This window comes from Panicum virgatum, chromosome 1N, assembly GCF_016808335.1.
Source record: "Panicum virgatum strain AP13 chromosome 1N, P.virgatum_v5, whole genome shotgun sequence".
NCBI lineage: Eukaryota > Viridiplantae > Streptophyta > Magnoliopsida > Poales > Poaceae > Panicum > Panicum virgatum.
Genome location: NC_053145.1, coordinates 39,694,844 through 39,707,625, shown reverse-complemented (window position 1 = coordinate 39,707,625; position 12,782 = coordinate 39,694,844). Strand labels below are relative to the sequence as shown.

General features: G+C 46.0%; 2 protein-coding genes across 3 annotated transcripts; both read right to left on the bottom strand.

The window, feature by feature from the left end:
- Window positions 1–574: 574 nt before the first annotated feature.
- Window positions 575–6,045, bottom strand: LOC120655807 (ubiquitin-like modifier-activating enzyme 5). The gene is made up of 14 exons (XM_039933777.1): window positions 5,835–6,045; window positions 5,658–5,723; window positions 5,443–5,556; window positions 4,844–4,972; window positions 4,624–4,692; window positions 4,144–4,290; window positions 3,978–4,014; window positions 3,263–3,345; window positions 2,960–3,034; window positions 2,421–2,495; window positions 2,002–2,088; window positions 1,798–1,913; window positions 1,185–1,234; window positions 575–1,092 (listed from the first exon to the last, which is right to left on the bottom strand). The coding sequence occupies exons 1-14, from the start codon at window positions 5,916–5,918 to the stop codon at window positions 953–955; spliced, it is 1,272 nt and encodes a 423-aa protein (XP_039789711.1). The 5' UTR covers window positions 5,919–6,045; the 3' UTR covers window positions 575–952.
- A 1,162-nt stretch (window positions 6,046–7,207) lies between these two features.
- On the bottom strand, window positions 7,208–12,385 carry LOC120655806 (uncharacterized protein At5g41620-like). Of its 2 annotated transcripts, none has more exons than XM_039933774.1 (4): window positions 12,041–12,385; window positions 10,694–11,120; window positions 10,478–10,594; window positions 7,208–8,941 (listed from the first exon to the last, which is right to left on the bottom strand). In XM_039933774.1, exons 2-4 carry the CDS (start codon window positions 11,111–11,113, stop codon window positions 7,613–7,615), a joined length of 1,866 nt encoding a protein of 621 aa, XP_039789708.1. In that variant the 5' UTR covers window positions 11,114–11,120; window positions 12,041–12,385; the 3' UTR covers window positions 7,208–7,612. The 2 variants fall into 2 exon arrangements, with proteins under 2 accessions (XP_039789708.1, XP_039789709.1); XM_039933775.1 differs by lacking the exon at window positions 12,041–12,385 and adding an exon at window positions 11,249–12,032.
- Window positions 12,386–12,782: the final 397 nt, after the last annotated feature.

Here is a 12,782-nt window from a genome sequence, read left to right as displayed (position 1 = left end):
ATTGGAGGGGCGCCGCACCGCACCATCACGCGGCTTGGTAACGAATCGTCAGAGCTATTTTTTCGTCACATGGCGCTTCGGAAAGGTCCTCCGGTTAAGTGGCCCTCATTTCGTCAAATGGCGCTCTCTATCATGTCGCTAGCTCTTCACGTTCCTGCTTCCTAGCATTGAACTGGGCGGCGCGGCGCGGGAGGCCAGGAACTGGGAGCTGAACCAACCGCGGCAGCGCCACGCGGTGTCCAGTGTCCTGCAGCTTCTGCAGCCATTCCTGGGAGCAAGTAGCCAGTTCAGATGTCGGCAGACTCCGTGAACCCAAAAGGCCAAAACTAACTTCCCCATTCGTCAATTAGGTAGGCGCTTGGGATCAATCCGCCTCGTGCTAATCCTCTCCGATCCAATTATTACGAGAAAGAGGGACTCACAAGGAAGTTAGTTCATTTTCCACTTCAATCCACATGTTCCGGGATTATTAGATGTATATATATAGACGAGCCCTTTTGGCAAGCGTTTAACTCTACACACTCAGATAAAATATTTCATCAGACTCTCAAAGGCAGCAGTAGCAACGTCTGAATATCCTCCAACGGCACTAGGGTACACATCTTTTCAATATCACCAGTTATCAGACCTGCTCCTGATGGCAGACTTATCAGCACTCGACAACAATGCAGGTATTAGTTACCAGCGAGTTCCCCGGATCATAAATGTAGATATTAGTCACCAACAGGTTCCCCGGCTCATAAATGTATATTTTCTCAGCCAAAATTGTAGGTCAAAACACAAAAACTGTATAACTATCATTTTTTTTTACCTCGGTGCTAAGGATGAAGACTATATCCGGTGAATTTACCGACTCTGTTAGAACAGACACAAAACAACACTATGTGAAGCCTCTTTTCCCGTCCAAGTTGGGATTTGGGGGAGAAGGCCAGAATCAGATGAACCAGCCTGGCTAAGACGAGTTTAGGGCATCAAGTTGCCGCTGGAGCTCCTCAAGATCATCATCGATAGCACTGGAGCTTGCCGCAGCAGGTGGTTCTGGATACAAATCAGCAGCTGGGAGTTCGCGGACAAGGCCTTCTGGTAGGACATCTGTAGAATTTTACAATGAGTACAAAGGTGTCAAGAAGATGACAGATTAAGGAAACATACTTCGCTCTGATCCAAAAGGGCATTTGATTTACCTGCAGTGCTTCGAATACTTGATGATGCTGTGTCTTCATCATCAACAACACTGTATAAGAACAAAAAAAATTGTGATTCAGCTATCATGCACAGCTTCTCTGTTAATAATTATGATTCAAAGCATGTCAACTTGTTGTACGGTAGACAAGCAAAATACTGGAAATACAGTAAGAACCATCATGCTAGTCCTAGCTAATTAGTTTCTACATCATACATACTAAGAAAAAGAATACTTTAAGGAATGCATAGACCCTCAAGTGAATCTTCAAACTAGTGAACTACATTTATAAACGACAATACAGAGTCTTGCTAATAAGAGTGCTAAAAACTGAAGTGGTTTGAACTCTGCGGACAGGTACAGTGTGTCCACCAGAATGTTATTAGCTCCATTAACTATACATGCATAACCACTGAATCGAAATGGATAGCAACATAATCTGTGATAACAAAAAGTATGTGATGCATCACTAATATTCTTATCTGCAGTATTTCTAGGTAATGTGCATGTCTTGAACTTAAGTTGCTATGCATTTGTCTAGGACAAAAAAAGTCTAGGACACAGAAATAAATCAGTGGGTAAAAATAAATTGAAGTTGATGTGGAATGGTGTACCTAATGTTCCACTCGTTGTCTAGGTGGACAGGGCATTCACTTGCCGCAGATGCTTCAGCTTCCATCTTAGCCTTTGCTGCTGCATCTCTAGCAGGTTTGGAGTCCATATACTCTTTCTGAAAATAATGAAAACAAGGATCACATTAGAAATCCATCATCATTTTATTTTTAGCCATAACAATAATTTGTCAGAAGGGCAAACACCTGTCTCTGAACACATGCTGGATTCGAACACTGGGGATTTGGCCTCATTTCCATTGTTGGGAAATAATCCTTAAGTGAGTTATACCCCTGCACATTCATGATGACATAACAGGTTTTAAGAAACTGCCATTTATATGGAATGCAGAGATAGCTATACTGGATCAACATGTGCTGCAGTGGTACAACATTTCAAGCATAAGATTACATCTGTATTTCACCTCAAAAAACTATCATATGCACCACATTTGCAAAAGAAATAAAAGAAACAGTATTTCACAAACTAAAGAATCTAAAGAATAACGCTTTGTTGACGAAACAACTGATGGTGCACAATAATTCCCTCACTTTATGTTAGCAAGAATACACATTAGTGAAGTTTGCTGGATTATGAATGCCATAGTTAGAATCAAAGTAATTACCAAGTAAGGGGAAACTTGTCCAAAATTCAACAGATATTTCAGAGCATTCTGGACCAGCAGACCGGCAACAACACCCTGCAAACACCATGATTATTAGACCAGAAAAGAAAATGGAACAGGAGATCTGGACTTCTGGTGAAGACTAAACAAGAATTCTATATATGCCCAAGTGTAAAGACTGCAAATACGCCAATAGACCCTCACTCGGGCCGGTAGTGCACAGATCATGAAATGTTTGATTTGATCCACTGCATTGCAGCTGTTTCCAATGGCAGAGAATATACTGTAGATTTTACAAGTAAAAGGCAATTCGGAAGCTACACAAATATAGTTTTATATTAAACTGCAGTTATTTATGCTTTACAGCACAGGGAAAAATTATGTAGATGTTTCAAGAAACTAATGAAAAGATGCACTGGTCCACATAATGCTATCAGCATCTACACACATATAACTGAACTTAAGTTTCCATATGTCATTGAGATAGTGAACAACCAAAAGTCGAAAAGAAATAGTAAAAATATAAAACAAGGACTCACCATTGTAGTTGGCAAAGAGGCAGCACAAACCCCTTCTCTCTTAAGTGTACGCTCATCCACTCCTGAGGCTACAACCTACAATTAAAAGAATTACAAACAGGTGAGCAAGAAATGATACAGAAATGAAAAATGTAATGGAAGTACATAGGGGAAAATAATTGTCAAGACATAATAACCATTAAAATTGTAGCAACGAAAATGTTAGACCTCACAATATGAAAAGCACATCCGCAATCTAAAATTGTCAAATTCATAAGGCCACCACCAAACCAGAGTAGCAAATATAAGATCATACGAACATACCAATGGAGGAGCACATGCAAAGCATGCAGTTTCACCTGGAACCAGCAGTTGTATATGACCAGAAACAGCATCTTCCGAGACACCTGATACACAAATATCTTACATTAATTGCCGTTCACATTGTTGAGAATTGAGATTAATGTTAATAGAGGGCTAGCATTGAATTAGAAGCTAACAAACAGGCTATGTCAGAATTGCATTGTCGCTATGTGTTCTATAAGGATAGGAATGTAACCTAGTAGGCTTCAACACATACTTGGGCCTGTATTTCTGTGGATTGCAAATTTGCAATTACTATTTTCCAACCCAATTATGTGAAGCACAGATTTTTCTTTCAATCCATGATCGTGCCTAACTAGCTTGAATATTGTTGCAAAAATTTAGCAGTAATGCAGCACAACAGAATCCTAACAGAAAATTAGTATCCCGTTTAAATGTGTGCCTTGCACAAGTTGAGCAACTCCCAAGGTTTAACAAATGACCAAGTATGGTGGCTGAAGTACATACCACATAGTGAATTAGTGATATAAAAGAAGGTATAGACACTATACAACCAAGCTGGCTTCACACTTGTGAAATGCACCTAGGGTATACAATGAGAGACAATGGCAGCAAGACACAAGAATAGTTGGCAATAAGTATGATATCCAAACTGAAATAAAGTTTATGAAATGTTTTTGCTGTCAAGTGTCAATAAATGTGATTTATAACTTACCAGACTCCATCCAAGTCTGACCAAGCTCATTGCATGCCTGAAAATCAGGTAGAAAGAACTAATAAGCAAATGCACACCAATGAATAAATACATATCTATGCATCTAATGTCAATGTAAGGCACAGGGAGGATGGATAAAAACTAATTTTTTGTTTTGTGAACTCACCTGATTCACAACCATACGAGCTTCATAGTTATCAACACAGCTCAAGACAAGATCAACTCCAGTGCTAGGCTCATGAGAGCTCCTGGCTTTTAGGCTTGCCAAAAATGTTTCAAATCCTTTGACTGTAGTAATATTCAGTGAGTAGCTCTGCAGCAGAAAAAGTAAATCGGTTTTCTTATAAGCGGGAGGAAGATAGTGATACTGTTACACCACCCAATACATCCCAAGAAATGCATGCTACTTTGTACTTCATATGACAACAACAACTTGCCACCTTGGAGTACGAAATAAATAAATAAATAAATAAATAAATAATGGAAAGTATACAACATTAGGCATGGATAGTTCGAAAACTGTACATCCCAGGTTTTGTCACTTCTACCAAAAATTAACAGTGCTCAAAATTTGATGAAACACTTGGTTTACTGAAGTAGGAAAAAGGATAACTGATAGATACTGATACTGGGCATGGTTGCTTACCTCCAACACAACATCAGGGTTTATTCCAGAAAGCGTCTGTACAGCAGCATCTGTTTTTGTCATTCCAACCTATCAAAACATAGGAACTGAATATGAGTTACGGTCTGATTTGGATTATTTTCTGCAGAGCAGTGAACAAAACTTCAACATAAAATGTTTTGGTAACCATGGAGTAAGAAGAGATGAGACAAATATATAACATACTATACTGGAAGCTCACCTGTTCTGGACGAAAGAACAACCTATTCATGTTAGCCAACTCGACTGTGTCATAGTCATACAACAAGAGACGTCCAATTCCACACCTTGTGAGCATCTCTGCAGCAACACTACCAACACCACCTATGCCCTGCAAAGCATATGACTGTTAATCAAAGGTTTGCTCTGAGTTGAATTTCCACACTTATGTGTGCTAAATCAAATATTTTCATGTATACTGCGATAAAGCTACAAGTTGCCTTCTCCTTTCAAACTTAGGATTATTGTACTAAAGCATGACAAAATTACCACTAGCATACAGAAATAACACCAGCTGGATTTTCATAATATATATTATAGCCACATTTTCTTTATTAAGCACCTGGTACATGGTACACCAAGACCATTCTCCAGAGCAATTCAAGTGTCGTGTGATCTCCAATAATAATCGAGTTTCGTGATATCCACACGACATTTTCGGTGCATACATAGTCCCATGGAGAGACCTCTACTCAAGGATGGAACTTTGAAGGGATATGATCAATGCCAATTTCGGAATTTCGTGCCGACATAACAAAATTGAAGAGCTGCAATGCCAAACTAGGCGAGAAGGACGCTTACAACGATGGCGACCGAGTAGTCCCTGATGCGCTCATAATTCTCCACGACCCCCATCCGCTGCAGCGCCATTAGCCTGCTGTAGGGGTTGCTGTCCACCACCTCCGCGCTCATGTCCTGCACCCCCAATTCCGCGCACGCAAAGTGAAATTCACAAGCTGCGCGAAGATGTACCCCCCCAATCTGCAGTGCGCCGCACCCTCAGCGTCAGATCGTACCTTGATCTTGGATCGCGAAGCGGCGCCGGCGGCCGGGTTCATCATCGCCACTACCCGCTCCCGCATCTAGCAGTAAGAGGAACAGGGATCGATAATTGGAAAGGCAAGGGAGAAGGGAAGAGATGGGAAGGCAAACTGCCGAGATCCAGGGAGCGGCGCGGCGGGAGAGGGGGTTACCCGATCGATGGAGGCCGGGTCGTCGGGGCGCTGCTTGAGCGCGTCGAGGTCGCGGAGCAGCGCCTGAAGCTGCTCCTCCTCCATGGCCGCCTCGCCGCCGCTTGCTTGCTGCTCTGCTCCTCCGCCGCCGGTGGCCGGGGACACGGACAGGATGATGCAGCAGAGCGTGGCTTCAGTTCAGAGGCACGAGCCTGGGGTAGTAGTGCCCTTCCGCTATGAGTGCCGGTCCGAGGTGTCGCGTCGATGACGCGTTCGTCCTGACGTGGCAGACAAGGTGGAGATTTACAAGGTGATATGGCAGCCCAGTTCGGCCCACAAAGAGGTATAGGAGCAGCCCAGCACGGGAAAAGTGCTCAGCCGTTTTTATTCTTCTTCTTTTTTCTCTTTGATCCTCGTCGATAGTTTTTTTTTTGAGCGGATCCTCGTCGATAGTTAGTTTATTATGTTTTGACTTTTCCCAACTATCTTTTTACTAATTGTATCAGCACATTCTTTTCAACTACCTTGTGGCGTCAGAATGTTTAGCCGTTATTAGGTTGGGGTCAGCCTGCCCATCATTTATATGTAAAGGCAAAATAGTCAATTTCATCCTGCAACTTCCTCCTAGACTTAAATTTAACCTAAACTATTAAATGGACCAATTTAATCCTCAAACTTTTTAGTTATGGTCAATTTAGTCTCTAGAGTGATGTGGCATGCCTACTTGGCATACCAAGTTATACCAGAGTGGTATACTAACTCATAATTCACTAACATAGCTAAAGTAAGTTATTGATGATCTTGTATCTATGAACAAAAAGTTTACACTTTTGTTTATTCAAAAATTCGCATTGTTTATTGAACCATATTTTTTATGAGACATTAATTGAGAGGAAAAATCTGAGGTGAAAGAGTCTACTTATACATATTGACTCACTTTTACATCACCCATTGTTGACTAGGCATGCCACATTGGACCAGGGATGATATTGAGCTCAAATAGAAAGTTTGAGGATGAAATTGGTCAATTTCATAATTGAGGGATGAATTTAAGCCTGGGGCAAAAATAATTGAGGTATCAAATTAGCTGTTTTGCCTAAAAATAATTAAAATAAATTGTCAAGACGGGCTCAGAGTCATAGGATCCTTACATCTAAAAAATCTCACAAATGGAGCTCACCTCTACTTGTATATACAGAACAGAGAAGATATATTTCAAATGGAAGTATTTTGTATTTCTTTCTTAATAGGATGATGCACGACTCTCTTGCGTATTAAAAAAAAACTAACTAAAGTGAGTTGTCTGATCCACTCATAATTTTCTTTATATAAATGGGATATTTTGGGGAAAAAACATTACATGTGGAACCACAATGGGATGGAAATCGTATCCATTTAAAAAATAAAATGGTTCATTTTTTTTAAACTGGCAGTGTTTTCCTTCACAAAACCTACATATGAACACTCGAGTATGTAACTCCGTATATACAGATACTGAGATACAAGCATGGGTGATTTTCTGATCCAGATGCCAAACGCAAAATGTCACTGACAAAAAACATAAAAAGAAAACTGAAACCAAATACTCCTATGGAAGTACAGTGATGACCCAAACCAGAGAGAGAGAGAGAGAGAGAGAGAGAGAGAGAGAGAGAGAGAAAGAGAGAGAGAGAGCAAGCTCTACTACAAACTGTGCAAAAGGAACCCCAAAATCAAAGCTATGCACAAATTCTGAAGGAGCAGGGCTGGTGTGTGTTGTCACTGACAGCCGTTCAACAACGCCAATCAATCTGGCTTACTTACCAGAGTCCCCCATCTTCGATCTGAGGTACCAAAGCCTGGCGACGCCGATCCCTGTCGGCGTCCACCTCGCCTTGCGACGGGAAGACGAAGCCGTGGCCGGCCAGCATCTGCTCCCGGAGGTTCTTGATGGCCTCGTACCTCTCCGCGTCCTCGTCCAGGTCCTTGGTGCTGGCCCCGTCGTCGCTGCACACGTCCTCCCACTCCTGCAGCTCCAGTGCATCCCTCGTGCCCTGAGATCTCCGGTCGAAGGTGCCCGCCCCGGCGCCGCATTCCGTTCCTCTGTCCGAAAGTGAGCCGTGCACTGACGCCGCGTTCTTGGCCGTCGTCGCCCTGGAGGTGGTCTTGTAGCTCCAGCTGTTGCCGTCCATGTTGAGCTCGATGTCACTGCCTGCTTCCGAGCCGTCGTCGCCTTCGCCATCGTTGCCATTTTCACCTTGTCCGGCCTTGTCTGTGACCACGCGGTCTATGCCGTCGACGCCAAATTCGGACGCAAGGACCAGCTGCAACGACCGGCGATCATCGGCGGTATGCTGGACTTCGTCGTGGAAGGGCGATTCTTGACGGCCCTCCTTGCTGCTGGTGCCCAAGAAGGCCTCGAGCTCCTGGCGCAGGCGGTCGACGGCGGCGTTCTTCTCCTCGAACTGGATCCTCGCCTCGGCCAGCTTCATCCGGACCCGCTCCTCACGCAGCTCGTCGGCGAGCTGCAGCATCTCCCGCTCCCTCTCCAGCTCCTCCCGCGCGGCCTCGGCAGCCTCCCGCCTGAGTTCCTCCTCCGCCACCGCGCCGCCGCCAACAACGCTCCTGGAAAGCTCGTCGCAGACCTTCTCCAGCCGCGCCCTGGCCGCCCTCTCGCGCTCCAGCTCCCGCGTGGCCACCCGCAGCGACCCCTCGGCGTCCGCCAGCGCCTCGGCCAGCTTCTTGCCCACCCGCTCGGCGCGCCGCCGCGACCGGCGCTCGCCGTCCAGCTCCGAGGCGACCAGCCGCGCGGCCGCCGCGGCCTTCTCCCTGTGCCTGGCCTTCCACGCGCGCACCTCCTCCGCGAGCTGCCTCCGCAGGCGGTGGCGCTCCTCCTCGCCGCCGCCGCCGCCGCCGTGGTGCCTCGCGAGCCGCCGCGCGCGGGCGCGCGCGGCGTCGAGCTCGGAGCGCAGCGCGGCGACGAGCGACGCCGCGGTGGGGCCGAGCGCGCCGGCGGGGCCCAGGACGTTGCCCAGGACCCTGACGAGCTCGGCGGACGCCGTGAGGCTGTTGAACAGGTCCTTCGCCTCCGCCGCCCTGTCGCCGCCCGGACAACGTGCCGGGGTGCGGCCCTGAGGACACGTGTGCACCTGAAAAATGGATGGAACAGAGATCGTCTCATAAAACTCTTGGGATCACCGCAGTCTGTCGGTAAACAAGCTCTGCATTCTGTCAGTGAACATGCCGAACTACTGCTGCATGTGCTTACTGCTTTGAGTTGATCTACATCACCATTTCAAGGACCGACCATGGCAAGTACAAGTGCAGGATGATGAGCGAGACGAAAGGAACAGTGGCCTGATTAGGCGCCGATGACAGACAGTGAGACAGACGGTCGGTCAGACCTCTTCTTCTTCAACGGGCTGTAGCCATTGACAAACAAGTTTCAACCAACCAATCAACTAACTAACCAACCCTGACAACCGCCGCATCTGCCACCTCGGATTGCCAACACAAGGCGCTTCAAAATTAACCGCCAAATCATTCGCGCCGCCGCGCCGCGCAGAGCTAGAAACTAGAAACTAGAAAAAGCATCCAGGCCAGTTGCTAACACCTAACAGGCTAGAGCTAGACTGCTAGACATGCGATGCGAATCGCATAGGCAGGTGGACGAACGAATAAACAAGGCCTGGTTGGTGTACAGCCGGTGGAGCAACTGGACAAAGATCGCATGTGGCTATTCACAAGGGGGATGCGATGCATATGCATCATTGGAAATGCTCTAGAGCCAACCAGCAGATGTTCAGCTCTCTAACTCTAACCCCATCGCTAGTGGCACTCTATGGTATTGTGAAGGTATACTCTGAATAACAAAAGTACGTCACCGGTCCCTAAACTTGTTCGACTGTATCATCCCGGTCCCTAAACTCGTAAATCGATTCGTTTAGGTTCTCAAATTTATTTGGTTGTGTCATTCCGGTCCCTAAACTTATAAACCATCTGTTTAGATCCTCAAACTTGTCCAGTCGTATCATCTCAGTCCCTAAATTTGATTTTGAGTCTCATCTAAGTCCAAACAGGACGATCTAAAATCTCTATATCAAAAAATAATTTATAACTTTTTCATATGAACTCGAATGAAGACAAACTTTATATAAAATTGTATCTCTCGACGCGATCTACAACTTTGCAGTCGAAAAGTTTTTGAATTATAATTTTTTAGAGTCCCAAAATTTAATTTTAAATTTTAAATTTCAAAATCTATAAATTTACAACAATATTTTGAGACCTTAAACAGTTTTAATTCAAAAATATTCCAACTATAAAATTGTAGATTACGTCGAGGAATACCATTTTGATATAAAATTTATCTTTATTCAAATTCATATGAAATAGTTATGAATTACTTTTTAATATATAGATTTTAGATCGTCTTGTTTTGATCTATATGAGACTCAAAATTAAGTTTAGGGATCGGAATCATATGATTGAATAAATTTGAGGATGTAAACGTTTAATTTTCTAGTTTATCAACCAAGATAATACAGATGGACAAGTTTGAGAACCTAAACGGTCAATTTGTGAGTTTAGGGACTGGAATGACACAACGACATAAATTTAGGGATAAATTTAGGGACTGGTGATGGACTTTACTCTCTGAATAGAATAAGGAGTTTCGAACTCACCTCCACTGTGCCGCCGTTGCTCATGACATCCGAGAACCACTGGCCATGGGCATGACCATCGTGCCAGCTCCTCTGCTCTCCATCATCCTTCATGGTCTTGCTCTTTCTTCTCGAAATCTTGGAGAAATGCACGAGGGAACCAACGTCAGGACGAGACCACGAACGATCGCCGCAGAAAACGAGCACCCAATGGCACGACACAGGCGGGGCGCTGACCTCCAGGGACACGCTGCGCCGGTGGTCCGAGCCCCGGCGCACGGCGGCCGCGTCCCACCCGATCTCCTCCTCCTCCTCGAACGCGCCGCCGTCCCCCTTGTTGAGCTGCCAGAGCGCGCTGACGAGCTTCTGCGCCGACGCCGCGGACCACGCCTCGACATCGGCGTGGCCGTGGCGGCCGTGCCGGCTCCATGACGACTCCGACATCCTCCTCTCCCTCCCGCTGCTCGCGCACGGCGACGCGCCGGTGCCGCCTCCCTTCCGGTGGCCGATCAGCCGCACGCCTCGCTTCAGCCTCAGCGCCCTCCTCTGGCGATCCGGCGACGCGCCCGACGGCGACACGGCGCAGCGCTTGCGGATCTTGGTGGCGGCGGATGCTCCTCCTGTCGCAGTCAGCTCAGCGGCGGCTTCCCTCAGCATCGCAGTCCTGGATTCAGACACCAGCCAGTAAAGACGATGGCTTCTTCTCGCCACGAGCAACATTGCTTACACAAAAACCAGTGAGTAAATGAAATGCTTTAACATCAAAGATCAAAGACCAGAACAAGAATCGACCTGAATATAAACAGCAAGGGAAACAAAAGCAGCAAAAGGATGCGGGGCTAATCACGCTCTCCGATTCACATCGGGATTTGGGCCCTGCTTTTGCTCAACAGCAACAGAAGCAACGCCAACGTGAACGGCGCTGCCAGCTCTTCTATTCGATGGGATGCAGGATCCAGATGAACAGTGCTATCACATCCAGCCAACTGATCAAAGGGCAGGGGAAAGGAAAAGCTGAAAGGGCATGGAGGCAGCTTTGGTGGTAGAAGGAACAAGAAGCATGCGAAAGAAGATGGAGGATCTATCTGTCTCTCCTTTGAACAGGGGAAAGCTACGGCGGATTCGAGTCCCGGATACCGATAAAAATTCAGAGATACATACGCCTCGAAATGCAGCAAATACGTCTAGTAAACCGATGGCAATGCCAGGAAGTACGAGATTTGAAGGAGCCGAGGAGACGTACTCCAGCAAAAGATTGCCGAGCTCTTGCAGAACCAAGAAAGCAAAGATACAGTAGTAGGTTTAAAAAAAAAGATACAGTAGTAGGAACCAGAGATCACAGCAGGACCACCACAGGTTGTCAGGTTCCAAAATGAGCTCAAAGTAAATGTATAAAAATCAACAAGACATCCAAGAAAAAAGAAACCTTGATGGAACTCTGTGCCAAGATAGGCCAACCAACACAACATGTATGACAAAATTTTCAGGGCAATGCAGTAGGCCAAGAAACACAACAGCAGCTTCCAATCCAAATACTAGATAAAACTGGAACTCTCTGAATGGAGGGACAGGTCGGAGTTATACCCATGGAAGAGGGGGAACGGCGAGCGCTAGCCAGCGTGATCGATCTCTCCTTGGTAACAGTAGGATCACCCAACTCCTGCGGGCCAATGATCTGCAGCTGTCTGTGCAGGCTGCAGAGACGATGGCACGCAGGACACACGAGCGGGGAGAAGGACGGAGGAGACAGACAGAGGTGATGGACTGATGGGTGTGTGGGGAAGGGTGTGCTTGTGTGGATCGTTCATATCATGGGCGCCGTTGGCGGCATGCAGATTTGGAGCAGCACGCATGAGCTGTCGGGCTGTTGCATATGATTGGGGATTCGATGCAGCCCTCCGCTTGTCTGCGGGGGTTGCCTTCAAATTCTTTTTTCGCTAACGTGTCTAAGCATGTATTTCATTAAGAAGGTTGCCTTCGAATTCCAAGGGCAGAGAAAGCAGAAGCTCCCATGGGGCCATGGCGAGAGATCAAATAATGCAAGCTCTGGTTCGTTTGGGGGAAACTGAAGAATGGCCAGCAGCCAGGCTGACAGGTGCATTGAACTAGCACAGTTTAAGGGGGCAGGTACTGGTTAACAGTCGATCAGTATGGAATGCATTGAATCAACCAAAACCTGGACTCTCTTACAATGTGCATGTCCAAGTTATTGTCACAAAACTCCAAAGTTAACACATCTGTTCTTCCAGCTGGATAGTTTGCATGAGCACCAGCTCAAAAAACGAGAAGAAATTAGTACGAGTACTTCACACCTAAAATTTGTAGA